The 20,724-nt window shown below is 37.6% G+C and overlaps 1 protein-coding gene across 1 annotated transcript in view; it reads right to left on the bottom strand.

Annotated features, from left to right (window-relative positions):
• Positions 1 to 20,724, bottom strand: part of MORC1 (MORC family CW-type zinc finger 1) — a 190,469-nt gene that overhangs the window by 115,357 nt on the left and 54,388 nt on the right. Inside the window, exons 10-11 of the mRNA XM_072614049.1 lie at positions 3,128 to 3,207; positions 1,357 to 1,427 (exon numbers count right to left, since the gene is read on the bottom strand). Coding sequence (XP_072470150.1) covers positions 1,357 to 1,427; positions 3,128 to 3,207 — 151 coding nt within the window. The remainder of the gene's footprint in view (positions 1 to 1,356; positions 1,428 to 3,127; positions 3,208 to 20,724) is intronic.

Raw genomic sequence — 20,724 nt, 5'->3', positions numbered from 1 at the left:
TCTTTGATGCAGGCATGCCAGGCCAGGTGGCCCTTTGCCAGCATCTCCCATGTCACACAACTGATTCCAAAGTTCTTCTGAGAGACCTTGAGATTGTCCTTGTATCATACTTCTGAGTGTCTCTCTTAAAGAACCAAAAAGAGGACTGCAGATGGGTCTGATAAGTGTTCTGGATGCCATATTACTACATATATACATATATATATTCTTTTCATTATCTATGCAGTACTCTGGCAGAGTAGTGTGTCAGTGGGAAAAGAAGTCTGGCTAAGAAGTCAGACAAACCTGCATTCTAGTGATGGTTTTGCCAATACCCATTCACACAGGGGTATGTTTCTAAATGTTTAACAACTGTGGGGGAGGGCAATGGGAGATAGGATATGTAATTTTTAAGTTTAGTCTGCATTATTAGCATTTATTTATTAAAATTTTGAGTTTAGAAAACCAACATAATAATAATCAAGCCCTGATTGTAGTGTTGGGTGATTTTGGAAATATACATGCTCCCAACGAAAATTTAACAACTGGCCCTCTTGAGCCAGTCTGGAGTGTGTGTTTTCACCACAATCTTGGAGTCAGGCAACCTAGGCTCTTTCAGGAACTATTCATGTGGTCTCAACTTTGGTAATCTCTCCAGCCCTGATTTTCCCATAAAAAAAAAAAAATGAGGAGCAGCTAAATGTGGAGAGCACCAGCCCTGGAGTCAGAAGGACCTGCATTCAAATCCTGACCTTGGACACTTACTAGCTTTGTTATCCTGGGCCAGTCCCTTAATCTAGACTGTCTCAAAAAATAAAAAAAAATCAATATTCTATATGAAATAATATTTATATATAATTTAAAACCTTCCTTCCTCATGGACAAGGTACACAGGTTACAGAAAAGATATTCATTAATTGTGTAAAGCCATTATTAACAGTTATACTGATAGCATATAATTCCTAGCACTGGAAAAAAAAGGACAGTTTGTTAGGTCTCCAAGGTTCTGATTTCTTGGAATCTATGCAGAGATATATTTTGACTTTCTCTTTTCAAGGTTTTCCCCAGGCAGGCTGGGTACTTTGTTATCTTCTTTCACAGAATCCAGCTTGCAAACCATTAGTGGAGATGTTCCCTAGTTTGTCCTAAGGCTTTTCTCTCTCCATTGTTCTATCATACTGCTTGGCTGTGGTCCCTTCTTCTGCTTCCTGTGCTTTGCTCATCCATTCTAATTACCTTTGTCAAAATCATCCTATCCTTCCAAACTCATCTTTAGTTAAAAGTTTAAGAAGGAAATGGAGGAAAAGGCAATTATGAAAATTCAAAGGCAAACTGAACACCTGGTATTCAGAAAGGCTTATCATTACTATAGTATACCTTGGCAGAAGACAAACCAGTTTGGATGGATCTGTTTATTTTGAATTTTGCTTCTTTTACCAGTTGTTCAGCTGGAAAACGAAGACAAGACTGTTTAATAAAAATGAAATTCTTTTAAATCATGTATGTCATACATTTTGAAAAGCTATCACTTTCCGCAATACCCAGGGCTACTGATTACAGGGAGGGAGTGTGGGATAATGGATTGAACAATGGATTTGGGAATCAGAAAAATCTGGGTTTAAATATCATCCCAGATTTTTAGTGGATCTGGGACTCAGCCTTGACTTCCTTCTCTAGAAAATGGGGACAATAACAGCACCTATCTAATAGGGTTATTTTGAAGATCAAAGAAGATAGTGTATGAAAAGTACTGTGTAAACATTAAAGTTAACTGGTTAGTTATTATAACATTTGCATAAGGAACAAAATCTCAGAGTTAACAGTTCTCATTGTTTCCATTTCCTAAGACATGCTTTCCAGGTTCATCCTTGGGCACGAAAGGAGGTAGGGGAGTGACCGCTGACAGGGAAGAAATGTACATATACTAATAAACTAGGTCAACCCCTTGTCTAAATCTGCATAACTACTGTATTATGGGACTGGGCCTTTTCTACCCCTGGGAGAAAAACTGGTAAAAATTATCTCTCTATATTATTCCCTGTTGGGACATGTTGGCCACACCCATGAACTTATGAGGCAGGACTTGACTATGAAAAGTTTTTTAAATCTATATTCTCTTTCTGCAGAAGACCTTATTTAGATTCATATCTACAGAGATATTTTTAATAAAGACATGAAGATACTGAATATGCCCAAGATCATACTCCATTTATAAATAAGCAAAATTATTTTTTAGAAAATTGGCATATAAGGCCAATAGAGTCAGGAAGACCTGGGTTCAAGATTCAGGTCCTTCCTCTGATACACACACATATGCACACCCACTATTTGTGTGTGTGTGTGTGTGTATACACACATATACACAAACATACATACATATATGTGTGTATATGTATACGCAGATATATAGTATGCATGTATATATGTGTATATGTTACTTGAGACAATGGGAAAGCCACTTAAAGCTCTTAATGCCTCGTGCAGCTAAGAGAGCATGGAGGGTCTTAGTCCTTCTGTGGATATATACATACATATGTATATACGTATACATACACACATATAGATACACACTTATATTGTCTCATATATTATGTCATGTATATGTATGTGTGTGTGTATATAGTCCAAGGTGTATGTGTGGATAGTCTCCTGTATTACATATATGCATACATATGTACACACATATATGTATACATATGTATGTATAAATATATAAACTTTAAGTGATTTGTGTATGTGTGTATATATGTGTGTATGTGTGTGTGTGCGCGTATGTGTGTGTGTGTGTATGGATGGATAGATAGATATGTCACTTAAAGTTTCAATGTCCCTTGCTCTCTGAGAGCAGGCACTGACTTATTAGCACTTAGCGGAGAGCTTTGCACATAGTAAATACCTAATAAATACTTCATTCATTCATTCATTCATTTATCCTTCATTCATTCATTCATTCACCCATCCATCCATCCATTCATTTATTCAAAGACTGAAAATTACAAATGAGTTACCAATCTGCACTGATGAAACTGCAGCTGTGAAACCCTGCCCCAGGAAATCACAGTTAAACTAAATCAAAGATAAAAAGAGGGGGCAAAGGGGAGAGGAAGGAATAATACAAAAAAGGCATATCACAAAGATGATCACATACCAATTTTTACTGCCACCTCTGCCTTTTTCACTTCATTTTTTGATGCTCCTTTGAAAGAAGATGTAACATAAAGATACTTTCTGGAAAGGCAAAATAAATGTACAATTATTTTGGGCTTTTAAAAGCATACAGCTTTTAGTTCAGGCCCTCATTATCTCTTGCCTAGATTATGGCAACAGCCTACTGATTGATCTCTCCACCTCAAGTCTCTCACTGCTTCAGTCCATCCCACACACTGCTGTTAAGATAATTTTCCTGAAGCACAAATCTGACCATGTGACACCTCTACTCAAGCAACTCTTGCTTCTAAAACAAAAATATAAACTCTACTACTTAGATTTTAAAGCTCATCACATTGGGGCCTCAACTTACCTTCCAGGGCTGGTGGGACATTACTCCCCTCCCTCACTCTGTAATCCAGGAAAAATGGTCTTAAAACTGGTCCTCATCCATGATACTCCATAACCCATTGCTGTGCCTTTGCCATGGATGCCCCATATGCTTAGTGTATACCGCCTCTTTACCTCCACAGTCCCTCTCTTCCCTTAAGATGCAGTTCATGATCATGATCTCTCCAACTGTCATACCCCTCCCTCCTCCCAAGCTACTGTTTATTTAGCTATTTTAACTACATTAATACAAGATGTCCTGAAAATCTTAGTGTACTTTTATGCTATTAAAGCTTTATATTTAAGCTATTAAATTTCTATTTAAGCTTTTTGTTTGCTATTGTGATTCTTTGTGATCCCATTTTGAGGTTTTCTTGGCAAAGATACTGGAGCAATTTGCCCTTTCCTTTCCCAGTTTATTTTACAGATGAGGAAACTGAGGCAAGTGACTCACCCAGGGTCACACAGCTAGAAAGTGTCTGAGGCCAGATTTGAACTCACCAAGCTGAGCCTTCCTGATTCAAAGCCCAGTGCTCTATCCACTGTGCCATCTAGCTGCCCCATAGTTGAGCTAGCAAAGCTTAAAACTACCTACCCTAAAATTTTTGGGATACCATGTATTTATTCAGTTTATCTACAATAATAACAAATTTTGTGCTGTACATATTTTTATACGTATTTGTTGCCTCCCCATTTGAAAGTAAACTCAGTGAAAGGAGTATTTATTTCTTTGTCCTCATATCCTCAGAACGTAGAATGACTTTTATTAGATGCTTAATAAATCCTTACTGATTGACTGATATCATTTAAGGAAACTTCTCAATACATTCCCAGCCAGTCCCTTGCCTCCAACCATGCATTTTAAACATTTCTGACAGGAATCTATCCTAGCAATCAAACACATCTAAATGTGATTATACACTATGGGCATGGAGATTTATAATCATTAAGTCAGATTCTTCCAGGTGTATAAAAGCTCCATCCTTGTAAATTAGGCACTATGATGATTAGTTTTATTGGTGTTTTTAGTTCCCTTCCCAACAACTCTGTCCCCACCATCAAACAGAATCCTCCCTTGTAGCAAAGTAGTCAAGTCAAGTAAAGCAGTGCCACACAATGACCATGTCCAATGGTCCAGATTTCCTTTGATACCTCTCTACCAAATGAAAGAAGTATATTCTGTCATTGGTTTTCTGGAGGGAAGATTGGTCAGTACATAATCTGAATTCTAACATCTTTCAATGCTGTTTTCCTGTACATTTTTGTGACTGCTTTGCATATTCTTTTCTTGGTTTTGTTTAATCTGCATTCTATTTGTATTAGTATTTGTTTTCTTCAAGTTTTCTGTAATTTACTCATTCAGGGTAACTTTCGGAACATCCTGCATTTGGTATATAAGTTCCTTAGACAATTAGCCACATTGATTAGTGATAAGGACATGATCCCAGAGAGATGGGCTGAACAATTCCATAGTGTTCTCAACAGACCCATCATCAATCAATGCTGAGGCCATTGATCATGTACCTCAGGTTGAAGTCAATCCCTCCTCGGCTGAACGTCCAACTGAAGAAGAGGTTTTGAGGGCCATTAGGTTCCTTTCATGTGGCAAAGCACCTGGTGCTGATTCTATTCCAGCTGAGACTTACGAAGTAGGGGGACCATTGCTCATACAAAAGCTGACTAAAATTTTCCAGGTTATATGGCAAGAGGAGGTTATCCCCCAGGAGTTCAAGGATGCCTCCACTGTCCATCTCTATAAAGGTAAAGGGAATAAATTGTCCTGCGGCAATCACAAGGGGATCTTTCTCTTAGTCATTGCTGGCAAAATTCTTGCTATAGTCCTCCTTAATAAGCTGATCCTTCACCTGGAAGATGGTCATATACCTGAGAGCCAGTGTAACTTCAGAAAGGGCTGAGGAACAGTCAATATGGTGTTTGTTGCCTGACAACTCCACGAGAAATGCCAGGAGCAGAACAGAGGTCTGTACACAAAGTTTGTAGGTCTGACCAAGGCCTCTGACACTGTTAGTCGTGAGAGCTTATGGAAAATTATGTCAAAATTTGGTTGCCCAGAGAAGTTCATCAATATTGTACATCAATTTCATGATGGCATGTTTGCCCGGGTTCTGGATAGTGGTAATGCTCCAGCGCTTTCCCAGTCACCAATGGAGTGAAACAGGGCTGCATGCTTGCTCCTATGTTTTTTATCATGATGTTTTCAGCCATGTTGACAAATGCTTGCAATAAAGATGAACATGGAATCAAGGTCAACTACCCTACTGATGGTAAGTTCTTCAATCTGAAAAGGCTACAAGACAAGATCAAAGTGGAGGGAGTGTTGGTGCATGATTTTCTGTTTGCAGGTAGTTGTGCATTCAATGCAACCTCTGAAGCTGAGATGCAACAAAGTACGGATCAATTCTCTGCTGCCTGTGCTAATTTTGACCTAATAATTAACTCCAAAAAAACACAGGTGCTCCAGCAGCCACCACCCCACCATACATATGGGGAACCTTCGGTTACAACAAATGGAGAAGTTTTGAATGTTGTGGATATGTTCACTTACCTTGGTAGTGTACTTTTCAGGGATGTACATATTGACAATGAGGTTGATGCACACATTGTCAGAGCTAGCTCAGTGTTTGAGAGACTCCAAAGAAAAGTTTGGGAGAGAAGAGGTATTGGACTGACTACCAAACTGAAGGTCTACAGAGCTGTTGTGCTGACCTCATTGTTATATGCTTGTGAAACATGGACAGTCTACCAGCACCATGCCAGGAAACTGAATTGCTTCCATTTGAACTGTCTTAGGAAGATTCTGAGGATCACCTGGCACGATAAGGTACCAGACACACCCTGTTCAAACTGAACTGCTAAGTATTCAAACTATGCTTCAGAGAGCGCAATTCCAATGGGTTGTCTATGTTGTTCGAATGCAAAATGTATGCTTGCCAAAAAGACTACTTTATGGGAACTCATATGGGGCAAGTGATCACATGGAGGCCAGAAGAAGTCATACAAGGAAACTCTTAAGGTCTCTGTCAAGAACTTTGGATTTGACTGTGCCACATGGGAGACACTGGCACTGGACTGCTCAGCATGGCATGCCCACATCAGAAAGGGTGCTGTGCTCTTTGAGCAAAGCAGAATTGAAACAGCACAGAGTAAATGCAGGATGAGTGAATTTGGGATATCCACCCCCAAATATTAACACAGACTATCTGTGCCCAACCTGTGGTAGAGCATTCTGAGTTCATATTGGTCTGATCAACCACAGTCGGACACACTGAAATTTCACTTTATCAAGGTGAAGTCATTTTGGTCTTCTTTGAAGACAAAGGACAACAACCAACCAATCCTGAGACAATAGGGTTAATAATGTAATAGATAGTATTTATATATCACTTTAAGACTTGTTAAGTACCTCATTTGATCTTCATACAATAATTGGGGGGAGTAGGTGTTATAATTATCCCCATTTATAGATGAGGAAACTGAGGCTCAGAGTAGGTAAGTGACTTACCTAGGGTTACACAGCACGGAGGTTTCTAAAGTGTGTTTTGAGCATAGTTGTCACTGACTATGTGTCCAATATTCTATCACTGCATCACCTGACAGCTCGTTGCAGTTCATATACATTTTTGAGAATGTCTACTTGATAATTAAGGAGAAGAGAGTTCCTCTTTTAAGAGCTGATGTGGTTAGCTAGGGAATGGCTATACAAACTGTCATATGTGAACATAATGGGATATAACTGTGCTACAAAAAATGATGTGTGTGGTGACTACAGAAAAGCATGGAAAATTTGCATGAATTTATACAAAGTGAAGTAAGCAACGCCAAGAAAAAAATACAACATAAACGGAAAGAACAATGAAATACCAAAAAAAAATAAAAAATAAACATAGCAAAATTATGGGAACTGAAATGAAGAAATAGGACACCCACAATTCAAACCTCCATAAACGTGGAAGGTCCACAGGTATTATACATTGCACATATTCTTGGTAATTTGTAATGTAGCAATCTGTTGTGCTGATATTTTTTCCCTCTTTAAAAGTACTACTTGCTATATGGAATGGTTCCTTTGGAAGGAGAGTGGAAGGGCTATCTGGGATAACTCCAATAATGTCAGAAACGGAAGACATCAATTAAAACAATTATTTTTTAAAACAATTTTAGAAGGATTGATGAGGAAAGGGACATGAGAAGGGGAAAAGGGAGGAAGGAAAGAGAGAAGGGGAAGGAAAAGGAAGGAAGAGTAAGGAGAGAGACAGAGAGAGAGAGAGAGAGAGAGAGAGAAAGACAGAGAGAGAGAGAGAGAGAGAGAGGAGAGAGAAAATGTGTGTGAAGGCACTGAGCCAGCATAAAATATCTGGAAATCTCTGCTTACACAAACATATTTATTGGGAAATACAAAACAGGGTAATTGTCTTCAAAAGGCAAGAGAGAGAGACAGAGAGAGACAGAGACAGAGAGAGACAGAGACAGAGAGACAGAGACAGAATGGAATGTTCTGGGCAATTGTTTCATCTTCCTGTCAATACTTAGAATCTCCTTTGAAGGTATCATCCTTACTTTGTAAACTGCTTCTTCCAATCCCCAAACAATTATTTCCAACACAACTGCTTAGACACCTGCAGTAATATATATCACTTTATAACACTTAAAACACATCCTTAACTTTATTGCTCATGAGATAGGTAATTTTCCAGCTTGAGTGTTTCTGATGTGATCAAGCAGGTGCTGGAATGATCGCTAATAAAATATTGCTCTAAACTAAACTTAGAGAACAGTTACTGACTTGTAACTTTACAAGAGCACATAAGATATTCAGGAATGTGCTTTACCCATATGAAGCTCATGTATATCTGTTACATATGGCATTTTGTTTTGGTCCACACCTGTCATTTCATTATAGGAAACTCCCTGTAAGAAAACCCCCTCTACCAATGCACAATTAGGATGCAGTAATTATTATGTAAAGAGGCAGAAGGGGCAAAACCAATATAAAGACACCGATTGTTCTTCAGTCATCTCAGTTGTGTCAGACTCTTTGTGACCTCATTTGGGGTTTTCTTGGCAAAGATACTGAAGTGGTCTGCCATTTCCTTTTCTAGTTCATTTTACAGATGAGGAAACTGAGGCAAACAGAACGAAGTGACTTGTCCAGCATCACCTAGGCTGTGTTTGAATTCAGGAAGAAAAGTCTTCTCAGCTCCAAGCCCTGGGATTCTATCCACTGCCCCTCCTAGTTGCCCATCTATTGTGCCACCTAACTACCGTAAACTCTGGTAGTAGTAGTAACAGAGAGTATTTATATAACACTTTTAAGATTACAAAGTGCTTCACAATATTATCTCATTTGATCCTCACAACAAGCCTTAGCCTCAAAACAGCCCTGTTAAGTAGGTAAAATTTCAGGTCCCCCTGACTCAAGGCTGGCACTGTATCCACTGTACCATCTCCCTCTATCTATTGCATCCTAGGCCATCTCCAGCCATCCTGATAAATATTAGGCCACTGGACCCTGATGGCTCAGGAGATGAAAGTAAGGTTGGTAACCTTGCACAGCCCTCCCTCACTCAAATCAAAGTCATTTCATCATCTTGATGACATGGTCCTCTTCGAGAACAAAGGACAAACACAACAACCTGTGAGTAGCTGGTACTATCAGGAGAGCATTTAATAAATTTTTTAAAATTAACTTATTTATTTTCAGTTTTCAACAATTACTTCCATAAGTTTTATATTTTCTCTCCCTCCCTTCCCCCTTCCTCCCTGAGATGGCATGCAATCTTACATGGGTTCTACACATACATTCTTATTAAACACATTTTCACACTAGTCATTTTGCATAGATGAAAACAAATGGGAGAAACCATGAGAAAAATCAAAACAAAACATAGCACAAGAGAAAATAGTCTGCTTCATTCTGCATTCCAATTCCATATTTCTTTCTCTGGATGTGGAAGGCAGTTTGCATCAAGAGACCTTTGGAGATGCTTTAGGTCCTTGAATTGCTGTGATGGGCTAAGTCTGTCATAAACAGTCCTCCATTTAATACATTTTAAAGGTATTTTCATTCATTCATTTATGAAAAGGAGGGAATCCAACCCAGTAGGTGCCAAAGGCTCTGGTTAAGAGAGCAGTGGCTCTTAAAATAAGCTGTTTATCTACTTGCCAGGGCCAGACTTTTCAGGTGGTATTGTTCTGGTGATCATTTCAATACCAAGATCCTCTCCGCAGAGGGTCCAAAACAAGTTTGAAACTCTATGTTTAGGTCCAGAAGCACCTTAACTTTTCTGAATATCTACTACATTCGTGGACCATGGCTTTGAGGGCAAGAATCATTAAATCCAATGAACGTTTAAGTGCTTACAACATACAAATTCCAGCATATTCCTGGCTAGAATTAGACCACATTTCACCATTAAATAATATTACAATGATGGTTAAATTATTATGTTTATTATTGATATTTATTTTTTACTTTAACATTTTAAAATATTTTATATGTAGCATCTCATTTTATCCTCCTATCACCCCTGTGAGATAGGCAAGGTGGATATTAGTAAACCATTTTACAAATAAGGAGACTCAAGATCTTTCAAGAGAATTTCAAGATCAGAGTGGTGCAGCAGGAAATACTCAGGCAGAAGTGTGAAATGATAATGAAAGCAGCTAGAATCTACATAGTGCTTTAAGCTTTGTGAAGCACTTTCCATATATTATGATCCTCACAACAGCCATGGGAGATAGGTGTTACTACTGGTTCCCATTTTACAGATGACAAAAGCAAGACTAGCTATTTACACAGTTTCACATAGATGAAGTGTCTGAGGAGGGATTTAAACTTTTTTTTAAAAAATTGAAAAAAGTGTCTTACAAAAAAAAAAAAACTTTTCAGTTCTTTTCCTTCTTTTATCTCTTTGCTCTCCTTTCATTCTTAAATACCCTTGGGATAGCACTGGGCCTCTTGACAAGTTTTCTTAAAACGTATTCTTTCTTCTGGTACTTCTCAATATTTTATTAAGCAATACTGCCCATACCCTTCCGACATCCTTCTCCCTAAGATTTTAACAAACAATTTAATATTCTAAAGTGATGTTGCCCTTGACTGTCCTCTCCACTTAAAAATTAAGTTTTTGCTGAGTGAGGCAGTTTTTAGATTCTTTTGATTTTCTTGCTATAATTGATTTGGTAGGTTACATTTTTGTAACAAATTGTTCTAATCATTGTCAATGTCCATTCCTCTATCCACATCCTATTTTTAGACATCAATGACTAGTATATACAGTCCAAAAAAGAATTGTTTTAATTGCATGTGCCAAAGTGTTTTCTCATTTTCATTCTTTCTTCTAGTCTTTTATTAATTTGGACCTTTATTCTAACAAGTCAGTAGAATGAGAACATATACTGCTAATTCAGGAATGCCTTGCATGTCAGTAGCAATTTGTTTCTTTACAGTTAAATTATAAAACATTTAATTTTTTGTGGCATTGCTTGGTTTGTTCCAGTGCTCTTTAATTCTTGTTTTTCCCCTTGGTAATCCCATATATTTTACGTGGCTTAAAAATTATTTATTTTATAACATTCATTTTTTAAAAATTTTAAGTTCCAAATCTTTCCCCCCCTTTCACCCCTTTTCCACACACTGAGAAGGCAAGCAATATAAAACCTTTCATTCTTTTTTTAAAGAAAATATCCATGATGTAGATTTCATAAGTCTTCAACTTTTTTAATGCCTTACTCCCAAGTCACATTTTCCACAACACAATTTTCCTCACCTGTGCTTACCTTTGTGGTCGAATCCTAATTATCAAAGTATATTTTTATTTACTTTGGAAGGTTTTCTCTAACTCTTCATAAAATGTACTTACTTCCATATCCTCTGCTATAGATGTTACAAAAGAAGTTGCAATTATTTTCACGGTAGTATTTTTACAAGTAAGTATCCTGAGCACTGCAATATATGACTAAATGTCCCATGAAATAATTTTTCTTGTTGCCTTTGAAAGCATGATAAAACTAACTCCACCAACTTCTTTGTCTCTTCAAAGAAGACCTGCGAACCATCCTTTCAATTAACTGCAACTCCTTTTGTTGCCTGGTTTCATTTATGGCAAGAATGTTAAGACTGATCCAATCCAGCCCCTTCAGTAGCATATCTGCTTTTTAGTCAGGGGACCACATTTCGAGAACTTATTTAGAAGAGCTAATATTTAAGAGAGGGTATTAAAAACCAACATTTTCCCTTATTATGTTGTGTCCCCCTTTCTATCACTATCACTGACAAAGTGCAAGGGGATAAAAGATAGTGCACCATTTCATATCTTTCTTTGTTTTATGCAGTCATGACCAAGGAATTTATTTCCTAGTGGTTAATCTAGTCATTGTAAAGCACTTAACACAGTGTTGATATATAGAAGCATTATATACATGTTAACTATTATTATTATTTATTATTATTCTTATTGATGATGAGCTTGATGGTGAGTCCATGCTTAGCTAGGTTGGTTCTTGGAAAGATATATATAATCATGAATTCAAAGATATAACCATATAGAAATTGAAGACCTACAGACAGAAAGAGATGATAGATAACACATAGGTGATAGACACAATAGATAAGTAATAGAATATAGACATGACAGATGATAAGCACAGATAGATGGATGGCAGAGAGACAGATAGCTAAAATGAACACTGACTAAGTACTTCCTAAGTGTTAGGCACTGTGCTAAGTGCTAGAAACAAAAGCATGCAAGACAGCATCTAATCTCTAGGAGCTTCCATTCTAATGGTAAAAGGAAGACTTCACTAGGAGCTGGACAGAGGAGGCACCTACTGAGGCATGGCATGGAGATGGCTACAAAGTGGAGCAAGGCATAGTTCCAGGAAAGCTAAGGCAAAAGCTCCTCTGTTAGCACCATGGAACCCAAAGGCAGACTCCAATATTGGTGGGGCAGGTAGAAGGGTAGGGGGTGAATGAGGATGATGAACTGAGGAGAGGTAGTATGGTGGGAACACAGATGACAGAAAAGTTTTTCCTGTATTCTTCTTTTGCAGTAAGTGAAAATAGAGCCCTCAAAGTGAATGTCTGGACTTGGTCTCATTAATGAAGTCATATTTTTTAATGACCCCTCTACCATGGTTAGAGAGCTGAGTCACTTAACACTACATTCAGAACTCACAAGCTGGAGTAATTCCTTGATTCCAAATAGTATAAGTTTTATGTACTATAAATATGTATCTATGTTTTAAATACTGACTCTAGCTTAAGGAATCTAACCAGTAAAACCCAAGTTAATTGGGCATCTTCTGGTCATCCAAATTTATCTTCCTTTAGAGAGGAGAAGGAAGGGGAGGGGGAGATAGGAGAGGAGGAGCTGAGTTACCCAGCTAGATGGGTCCCCAGTATGACATACATTAATATATAAATCACTCTGCCACTAATATTGTGCTGGCCACATAACCTGATCTCAAATGATATAGGTCTGAAAATTCAGATTTTAGGACAAATGATATTCATTACAATTTGAGGGCTTTTATAGGCTCAATGTGATAAACCTACTACCTTATTTGTGAAATTAAATCATGGTCAAATTTGTAACTCAAGGATCACTTTCTCTTTTATTCTAATCAACCTTGTTCCTAAAGTTCTATTCCTATTGACACTATTTCGATATTATATCAAATTAATTTTATTTACTAGAAAGGCAGCATAGTTTAGTGGAGAGAAATGTAGCCTTGCTTTCAAGTCCTGCCTTTAATACAGACTAGCCATGTGACACTGAGTAAAACATGTAACTTCTCAATGGCTCCCTGGGTCCTATGAGAATTTAAGTTAAAGATGAGTTACAGATCCTTATCAGTGAAGAGAATTTCTGCCCTGATAATTACCCACACTGATGAAATCACAGATATACACACAATTACACATAAGTGATATACATATATACACAACTATGCAATGCATATACATGTATGTATATTTACTTAATATTTATATATACCATTTTGATATATATATGTAAATACATGCATAAAATATACAGATAAACAGATATACCTATATAATATATATAAACAGTATGATAAAGAGACCAAAATATATTATATGTGTATATATGTGTATATGTATATTATACATACATAGAGAGAGGGAGGGGAGGGAGAGAGACATATAGACATACAGTTCTGATCTTGTGATTCTATCATCACAGGTAATGCCCCTATACTGTGGTTTGTAGATTATTTATAAACCTTAACTTAGTTGATGGTACTCTCCATGTGATCCAATGACCAATAAATAGACATATCACTGGAGGAACCGAACTTTATCAGTCTTAACATTCTCATCATAAATGCCACTAATTGGAAAGGATGGCTAGCATGTTCTCCTTGGGGAAGTAAATAAAAGCCCTGGGAGAATTGGCTATCATGCATCCAAAGGCACTAAGAAATTTCACAGATAAATGTGATATATGCATTTGTGGCATTAATATGAGAAAAAAAAGTCAGCCATAATACATACCTTGGGCACACTCCTGCCTGTTGCTCTCCATCCCCTTAGGTTCCCCATCTCCACAGTACCTTATCTCCCATTCCATAGAAACTTCTTCACCCTGGAAGCTCACTCCACCTGTTCACCCCCTACCCCAAACACCTTACTCCTCAACTCTTACCCCATCATCTCACTATTTCTCACATTGGAAGGTTGACTGCAAGTACCTTCCATCACTTTGATCTCTTTCCCCTGATATACATATTTTTTTTTGGAGAGGGGAGGCAAGACAATTGGAGTTAAGTGACTTGCCCAAAGTCACACAGCTAGTAAGTGTCAAGTGTCTGAGACCAGAAATGAACTCAGGTGCTCCTGACTCCAGGGCTAGTGCTCTATTCAATGCATTTCCCAGCTGCCCACAGAACCTACATTTTAAGGAGGCCCAGGACAACCATGTCTCCATTCTTCTCCAGGCTGTGCTGCACTGCTGATGAAACAGAATTTTCTCTACCATGCCCTTGTAACAAGACCTTCATGTTCTCTGCTCTATTTCATTATACCCCCCTTTTCAGTTTCCTTTTATGGCTTGTCATCCTCCATTAGAATGTAAACATCTCAAGGGAAGGGACTCTACATTTTTATTACCAATGCTTAGCACAGTGACTGGCACATAGTAAGCACTTCAAACCAGTCTGAACTTTTCAAACCTTTCTCTCTTTTTCTGATTCCATTCTTCTTAGCACCACTGAAGAAATCAATGTAAGTCTGTGAACTGACTTGTGTCCCTCCCTCTCTCCATTCTCATGGTACTTCACCTGCCCTAGTGGTTTAGGTTTTTCTACTAGATGCATAGGTCTCTGAATCATATAATTCTGGACCCCTTGCTTCTCATTAGAACTTCCTTTCTCTCCCTCTAAAATGCTGCCTTGCTCCAACTCTCATCACACATCTAACCCAGAATTACAAAATACAAATGATACAATAGTGCTGTTTCAATTAGGAAAATTTCAAAAATCTGGAAAAATCAAATTTTAGCTTAACAAAAATGGACTAAGAATGAGTAAAAATATCTTCATTTCTCAGTTGGGAACCAGGGCAGAGGGGGGGAAAGCTAAACATAACTGAATTTTTGTTTTTAAAAGACTAAAAATAACTTGTGATCAAGAGCTCTTAAATACAAAGGTGGCTATTTTGGAGCCAAAAAGAAAAAGAGAAGCTACTATTACCTCTTCCCTGCAACATTCTTAGCATCTTTCATCTTTATATATTCCAAGCTTCTGTAAACTATTCCTTTCAACACCTGTATGAAATGGGTGAGGATTATTTTTGCCAGCCTATGGATGGCAAAATAAAAAGGTTAAATGACTCACTTAATAATGGTTGAGGAATGAGTAGCAGATCTGGAAATCAAACCAAGATCTTTCTTCTTTCTGCCAACCTAATCTACACAAAACAGTTTCACAAGGGGTCATTTTCCAAAAATTATTTTAGGTTTTCTCAGGTGGCTTCATTAGGTGGCAAGTTAATAAAATCTCTATCTCTCTGTCTCTCTGTCTACGTCTCTGTCTGTCTGTCTCATACACACATACAAATACATACACACACACACACACACACCCAAGCCAAAACATAGAAACAAACCTAAACACTGAAAAAAATTTTCTCAAGATGATAGTATAGAAAATTCCTTAACTACAAATCAAAAAGATAATGGTGTTATAGGTGAGTTAAAGAGCTAAGAGAGCACAGCCAAGCTAAATATATACGATTAAGAGTTCCTTCTGGTATTACTGGACAATTGAGGAAATGTATGAAGACTTGAAGTTGTCTGAATTATATACAATGGCTACCTCTCCTTTTACACAATAAATGAACAAGTCACTTTCTTTCTCGATGACATACTCAATTCTTTCAAATGGAAATTTTATGGGCCAAAATGAATACTTTTATTTCTTCCACTATAACCCATGTAAGTCTGATGATTGTAAGGTGAAGGGACAGAGTGCTGGTAGTTTCTGTTCTCTCCCACAAAAATCACAAAGAAACAATTTTTCTTCTTTATTATATGTACAATTAAGTGTAAACTCGCTAAGATTCAGAACTGTGGGAATGAAAGGATATTAAGAGAAAAATCTATTTGGAGGCTATAAAATCCAACATCTTCACTTAAAAGGTAAGGAAACTGAGGCTAGAAGTAGGTGATTTGTCCCAAGTCACACAGCTAGTAAATGTTCCAAGCCAGATCTAAACTCAGGAAGATGAGTCTTCCTGACTCTAGGCCTGGTGCTCTCTCCACTGAACCACCTACCTGCCAGAAATGGGTACCACTAATTCATACATAAGTGTTACATTAAAATTACAGCTAAAACAAAAAAGGCACTAAGTCAGAAGAAATGAATTTAAGTTTACCTCTGATACTAGTGATCTTGAGCAAGTCTCTTGAATTTTCTGAGCCTTGGTTTTCCCTGGGGTAATAGTGCTTGTGCTATCCATCTGACAATATTGTCAGAAGTTCAAATGCATTGTTTGTAAAGAGTATAACTTAAAGTTCTATATAAATGCTATTGTTAAATGATTTTTTAAACTCTAAAAGCAGGCTTTCATAAGTATCCCAAGGATGTGAAGTTTGGTTGTTTTGAGTTTGGCCTTGAGTCCTGATTCTGTCATGTAATATAATAGCAATCTCTTTCAGCTCCTTGCCGTCCACAAATTGGAGAAACGTGCTTTCCAAATCCTCATCCAAGTAAAAGATAAAAACACTGAGTGCAACAGTCCTGTGATGTTGCTTAGAGACCTCCTTCCATGTTGATACCACACTGAGGGCAATGCTGTTCTACCAGCAAAGAATCAACTGACCACAATCAAGAAGGCAGGGGAGGTGACTATAGGAGTGACCGTACACAGCAGCTGCTACCAGTGGTTCTAATGAGAGCCCCCATCTGTCTCTTACTCTGAGGTTGCCTGTGAACAACAGCTAAAATTGGAAGTGCCCAGACCACTAGGCGGTGACCTATTAAAATCTACTATGAATGATTTGTAGTGAAGAGAGTAAAAAGTCTAGTGAGATTTCACCATGTCACAGAGTGTGCAGCACCAGGGATTCTGGTTACTTGGTTACTATGGCTGCCTAGTAAGTTCTGGGCTTTCCCAGGGTGTCTGTCCATGTTCTCTTGGGTTATGTGCAAACCTTAAGGAGGGAACTTGGGGAATGTGTGAGAACTTCTCTACTGGGATGTGCTTTAATATTTATGTAGCTTTTAAACACAAAAATCGCTAAAGGCCAAGCATTAGGCAACTCTAGTGTCACAAGGTCAGAGACAGCTGGGTCTTGAAACATTCTGCACAACCCTTTACTTTTTCAGACATGTCTATGTCAAATATTGTGGACTATTTTGGTGGTCATTTGTCTGCGGATCTTGACACCATATAATAATGACACCATCCAGTCCACATGTTGCCATTTTTTCCCAGAAGAATACCACGAGATTTTATTTAAAGTCCTTCACCATTATTTATCAAATTTTATAAATACAAGTTCAGTTACAGCTTCTTTTTTCCTCTATATCTGAACTTAGAACTTAAAATTTGAGAAATGGTGTATTTGGTGTCAAACTACACTTATGCATGCATATGTATATATGTACATTGTGTGTATTTACACATAGGTACTTATTTCTGCACATATACACATGGGCATATATACATTCATCTCTCATAGAGAGATTAAGAAAAGTAGCTACCTAGAGAGATAGATCAATCTGAGAGAAAGAGTGAAAGAGAGAGAGAGAAACAAAGAGAGAGAGAGACAAAAACAGAGAGAGATAGAGAAACAAAGGTTAGAAAAGTATCCCTTACCTTGTATAATGGTTGTGTTTTTGAAAAGTTGTACACAAACTGAGTTTTCAAAAAGTGAATCATATTCTAAGTGTACTTTAGGCTAAATCCTCTGGAAGAGTAAAGAATTTAGAAACTCCCCTAAAGCTTCAAAAGGTACTTATCAATGCTCAAGCATGACATCAGAGGCACTCTACCAGTAAGACATATGACCAAAGAGCATGATCAAAACTACTAGTGACTATCCATGAGACAGCAAGCATTATTATTAACCTGACAGAATGATCTCCAGAACTGATTACTGAGTCTAGGTTATCAGTTTTAAAATGATATGAATTATGTTTGAATGTTGATTAAAATTTTTTTAAGATTTAAATTTATTTATAGTTTTCAACATTCATTTCCACAGGACTTTTTTGAGTTCCAAAATTTCTCCTCATTTTTTCCCTTTCACCTCAAGATGGCATGCATTCTGATTACTCCTTCCCCCAGTCTGTCCTCCCTTTTATCATTCCCTCCTTATCCCTTTCCCCTTTACTTTCTTGAAGGACAAGATAGATTTCCACACCCCACTGCTTGTATATTTTATTTCCCACTTGCATGTAAAAACAATTTAACAATTTTTTCTTAAAATTCTGAGTTCCACATTCTCTCCCTTCTTCCTTCCCCAACCACCCCCATTGAGAAGGCAAGCAATTCAATATAGATTATACATGTGTAGTTATGCAAAACACCTCCATAATAGTAATGTTGTGAAAGACTAACTATATTTCCCTCCATCCTATCCCACACATCCCAATTCTATTTTCTCCTTTGACTCTGACCCTTTTCTAAACTGTTTGCTTCTGACTACCCCCTCCCCACATTTGTCCTCCCTTCTATCATCCCCCCCATTATCCCCTTACCCCGTACTTTTCTGTAGGGTAAGATGCCCAGTTGAGTGTGTATACTATTCCTTCCTTAAACTAAATCTGATGAGAGTAAGGTTCACTCATTCCTTCTCAATTCTTCTCTCTTCCCCTCCATTGTGATGTTTTTTATTGCCTCCTTTATGCAAGATAATTTACCCCATTCTACTCTTTCTATTTCTCCCAATATATTCTTCTCTCACCCCTTAATTTTATTAGATATCATCTCTTCATATTCAACTCATCTTGTGTCATCCATCCATCTAGCTATCTATTTATCTATCTACCTTTCTTTCTTTCTATCTCTTTCAACTACCCTAATAATGAGAAAGGTCTCATGAGTTACAAATAACATCTTTCCATGTAGGAATGTAAACAGTTCAACTTTAATAAGTCTCATGCTTCATTTGATTCTTGTATTTGAAAGACAAATTTTCTATTCAGCTCTGGTTTTTCCATCAAGAATGCTTGAAAGTTCTCTATTTCATTGAATGTCCATTTTTTCCCCTGAAGGATTATACTCAGTTTTGCTGGGTAAAGTGATTCTTGGTTTTAATACTAGCTCCTCTGATCTTCAGAATATCATATTCCAAGCCCTTTGATTTCCTAATGCAGAAGCTGCTAGATCTTGTGTTATCCTGACTATATTTCCACAATGCTCAAATTGTTTCTTTCTGGCTGCATGCAGTATTTTCTCCTTGACCAGGGAACTGTGGAATTTGGCTACAATATTCCTAGGCGTTTTCCTTTTAGGATCTCTTTCCAGATGTGATCAGTGGATTCTTTCAATGTTTATTTTACCCTCTGGTTCTAGAATATCAGGGCAGTTTTCCTTTATAATTTCTTGAAAGGTGATGTTTAGGCTTTTTTTTATCATAGCTGTCAAGTAGTCCAATAATTTTTAAATTATCTTTCCTGGATCTACTTTCTATATCAGTGATTTTTCCAAGGAGATATTTCACACTGTCTTCTATTTTTTCATTCTTTTGATTCTGTTTTATAATTTTTTGATTTCTTATAAAATCATTAGCTTCCATTTGCTCCATTCTAATTTTGAAGAAATTATTTTCTTCAATGAGTTTTTGGATCTTCTTTTCCATTTGGCTAATTCTGCTTTTTAAGGCATTCTTCTCCTCATTGGCTTTTTTTGGACCTCTTTTGTCATTTGGGTTAGTCTATTTTTTAAAGTGTTATTTTCTTCAGTATTTTGGGGGTCTCCTTTAGCAAGCTGTTGACTTAATTTTCATTATTTTCTTGCATTACTCATTTCTCTTCCCATTTTTTCCTCTACTTTTACTTGATTTTCAAAATCTTTTTTAAGCTCCTCCATGGCCTGCAACCAATTCATATTCCTCTCAAAGGTTTCTGATGTAGGAGTTTTGTCTCTGCTATCTTCCTCTGATTGTATACCCTGACCTTCCCTGTCACCAAAGTAAGATTCTATAGTATGAGTTCTTTTATGATGTTCATTCATCTTCCCAGCCAAACACTTGACTCTCTAACTCTTTGTCAATGTAGGACTCTACTACAGAGGGAGTAGATATACTATCCCAGGCTTCAGAGATTTTGTATTAGTTGCTCAATTCCCCACTATTGGTGGGTCCAGAGCTTTGGAAGCAGCCTCTACCACCACTACTGCCACCACCCCCACCACCCTGAAGCTGGGGCTGAACCCTGCCAGACTGTGCACACTCCTTTTTCATCCAGGTCCTACAGAGTTTTCCCATTGACCTTTTCAGCACTTGTGGGTTGAAAACTCTGGAAACTGCCACAGCTGCCAATGATTCAGTCCCCTGAGGTCTGTTCTGGTCTGTCTATGCTGGTGTGGCCCATGCTGGACTGGGTTCTGCTCCCTGCCTGGTGTGAACGATCTTTCCTGTCAACTTTCAAGATTGTCTTAGGCTGGGGATTTGTTTCACTCTATCATTTTGTAGCTCGAGAATTTGTTTACTCATT

This window comes from Notamacropus eugenii, chromosome 5, assembly GCF_028372415.1.
Source record: "Notamacropus eugenii isolate mMacEug1 chromosome 5, mMacEug1.pri_v2, whole genome shotgun sequence".
NCBI lineage: Eukaryota > Metazoa > Chordata > Mammalia > Diprotodontia > Macropodidae > Notamacropus > Notamacropus eugenii.
The sequence above is the reverse complement of the archived record's forward strand: the minus strand, read 5'-3'. Positions and strand labels throughout refer to the sequence as shown.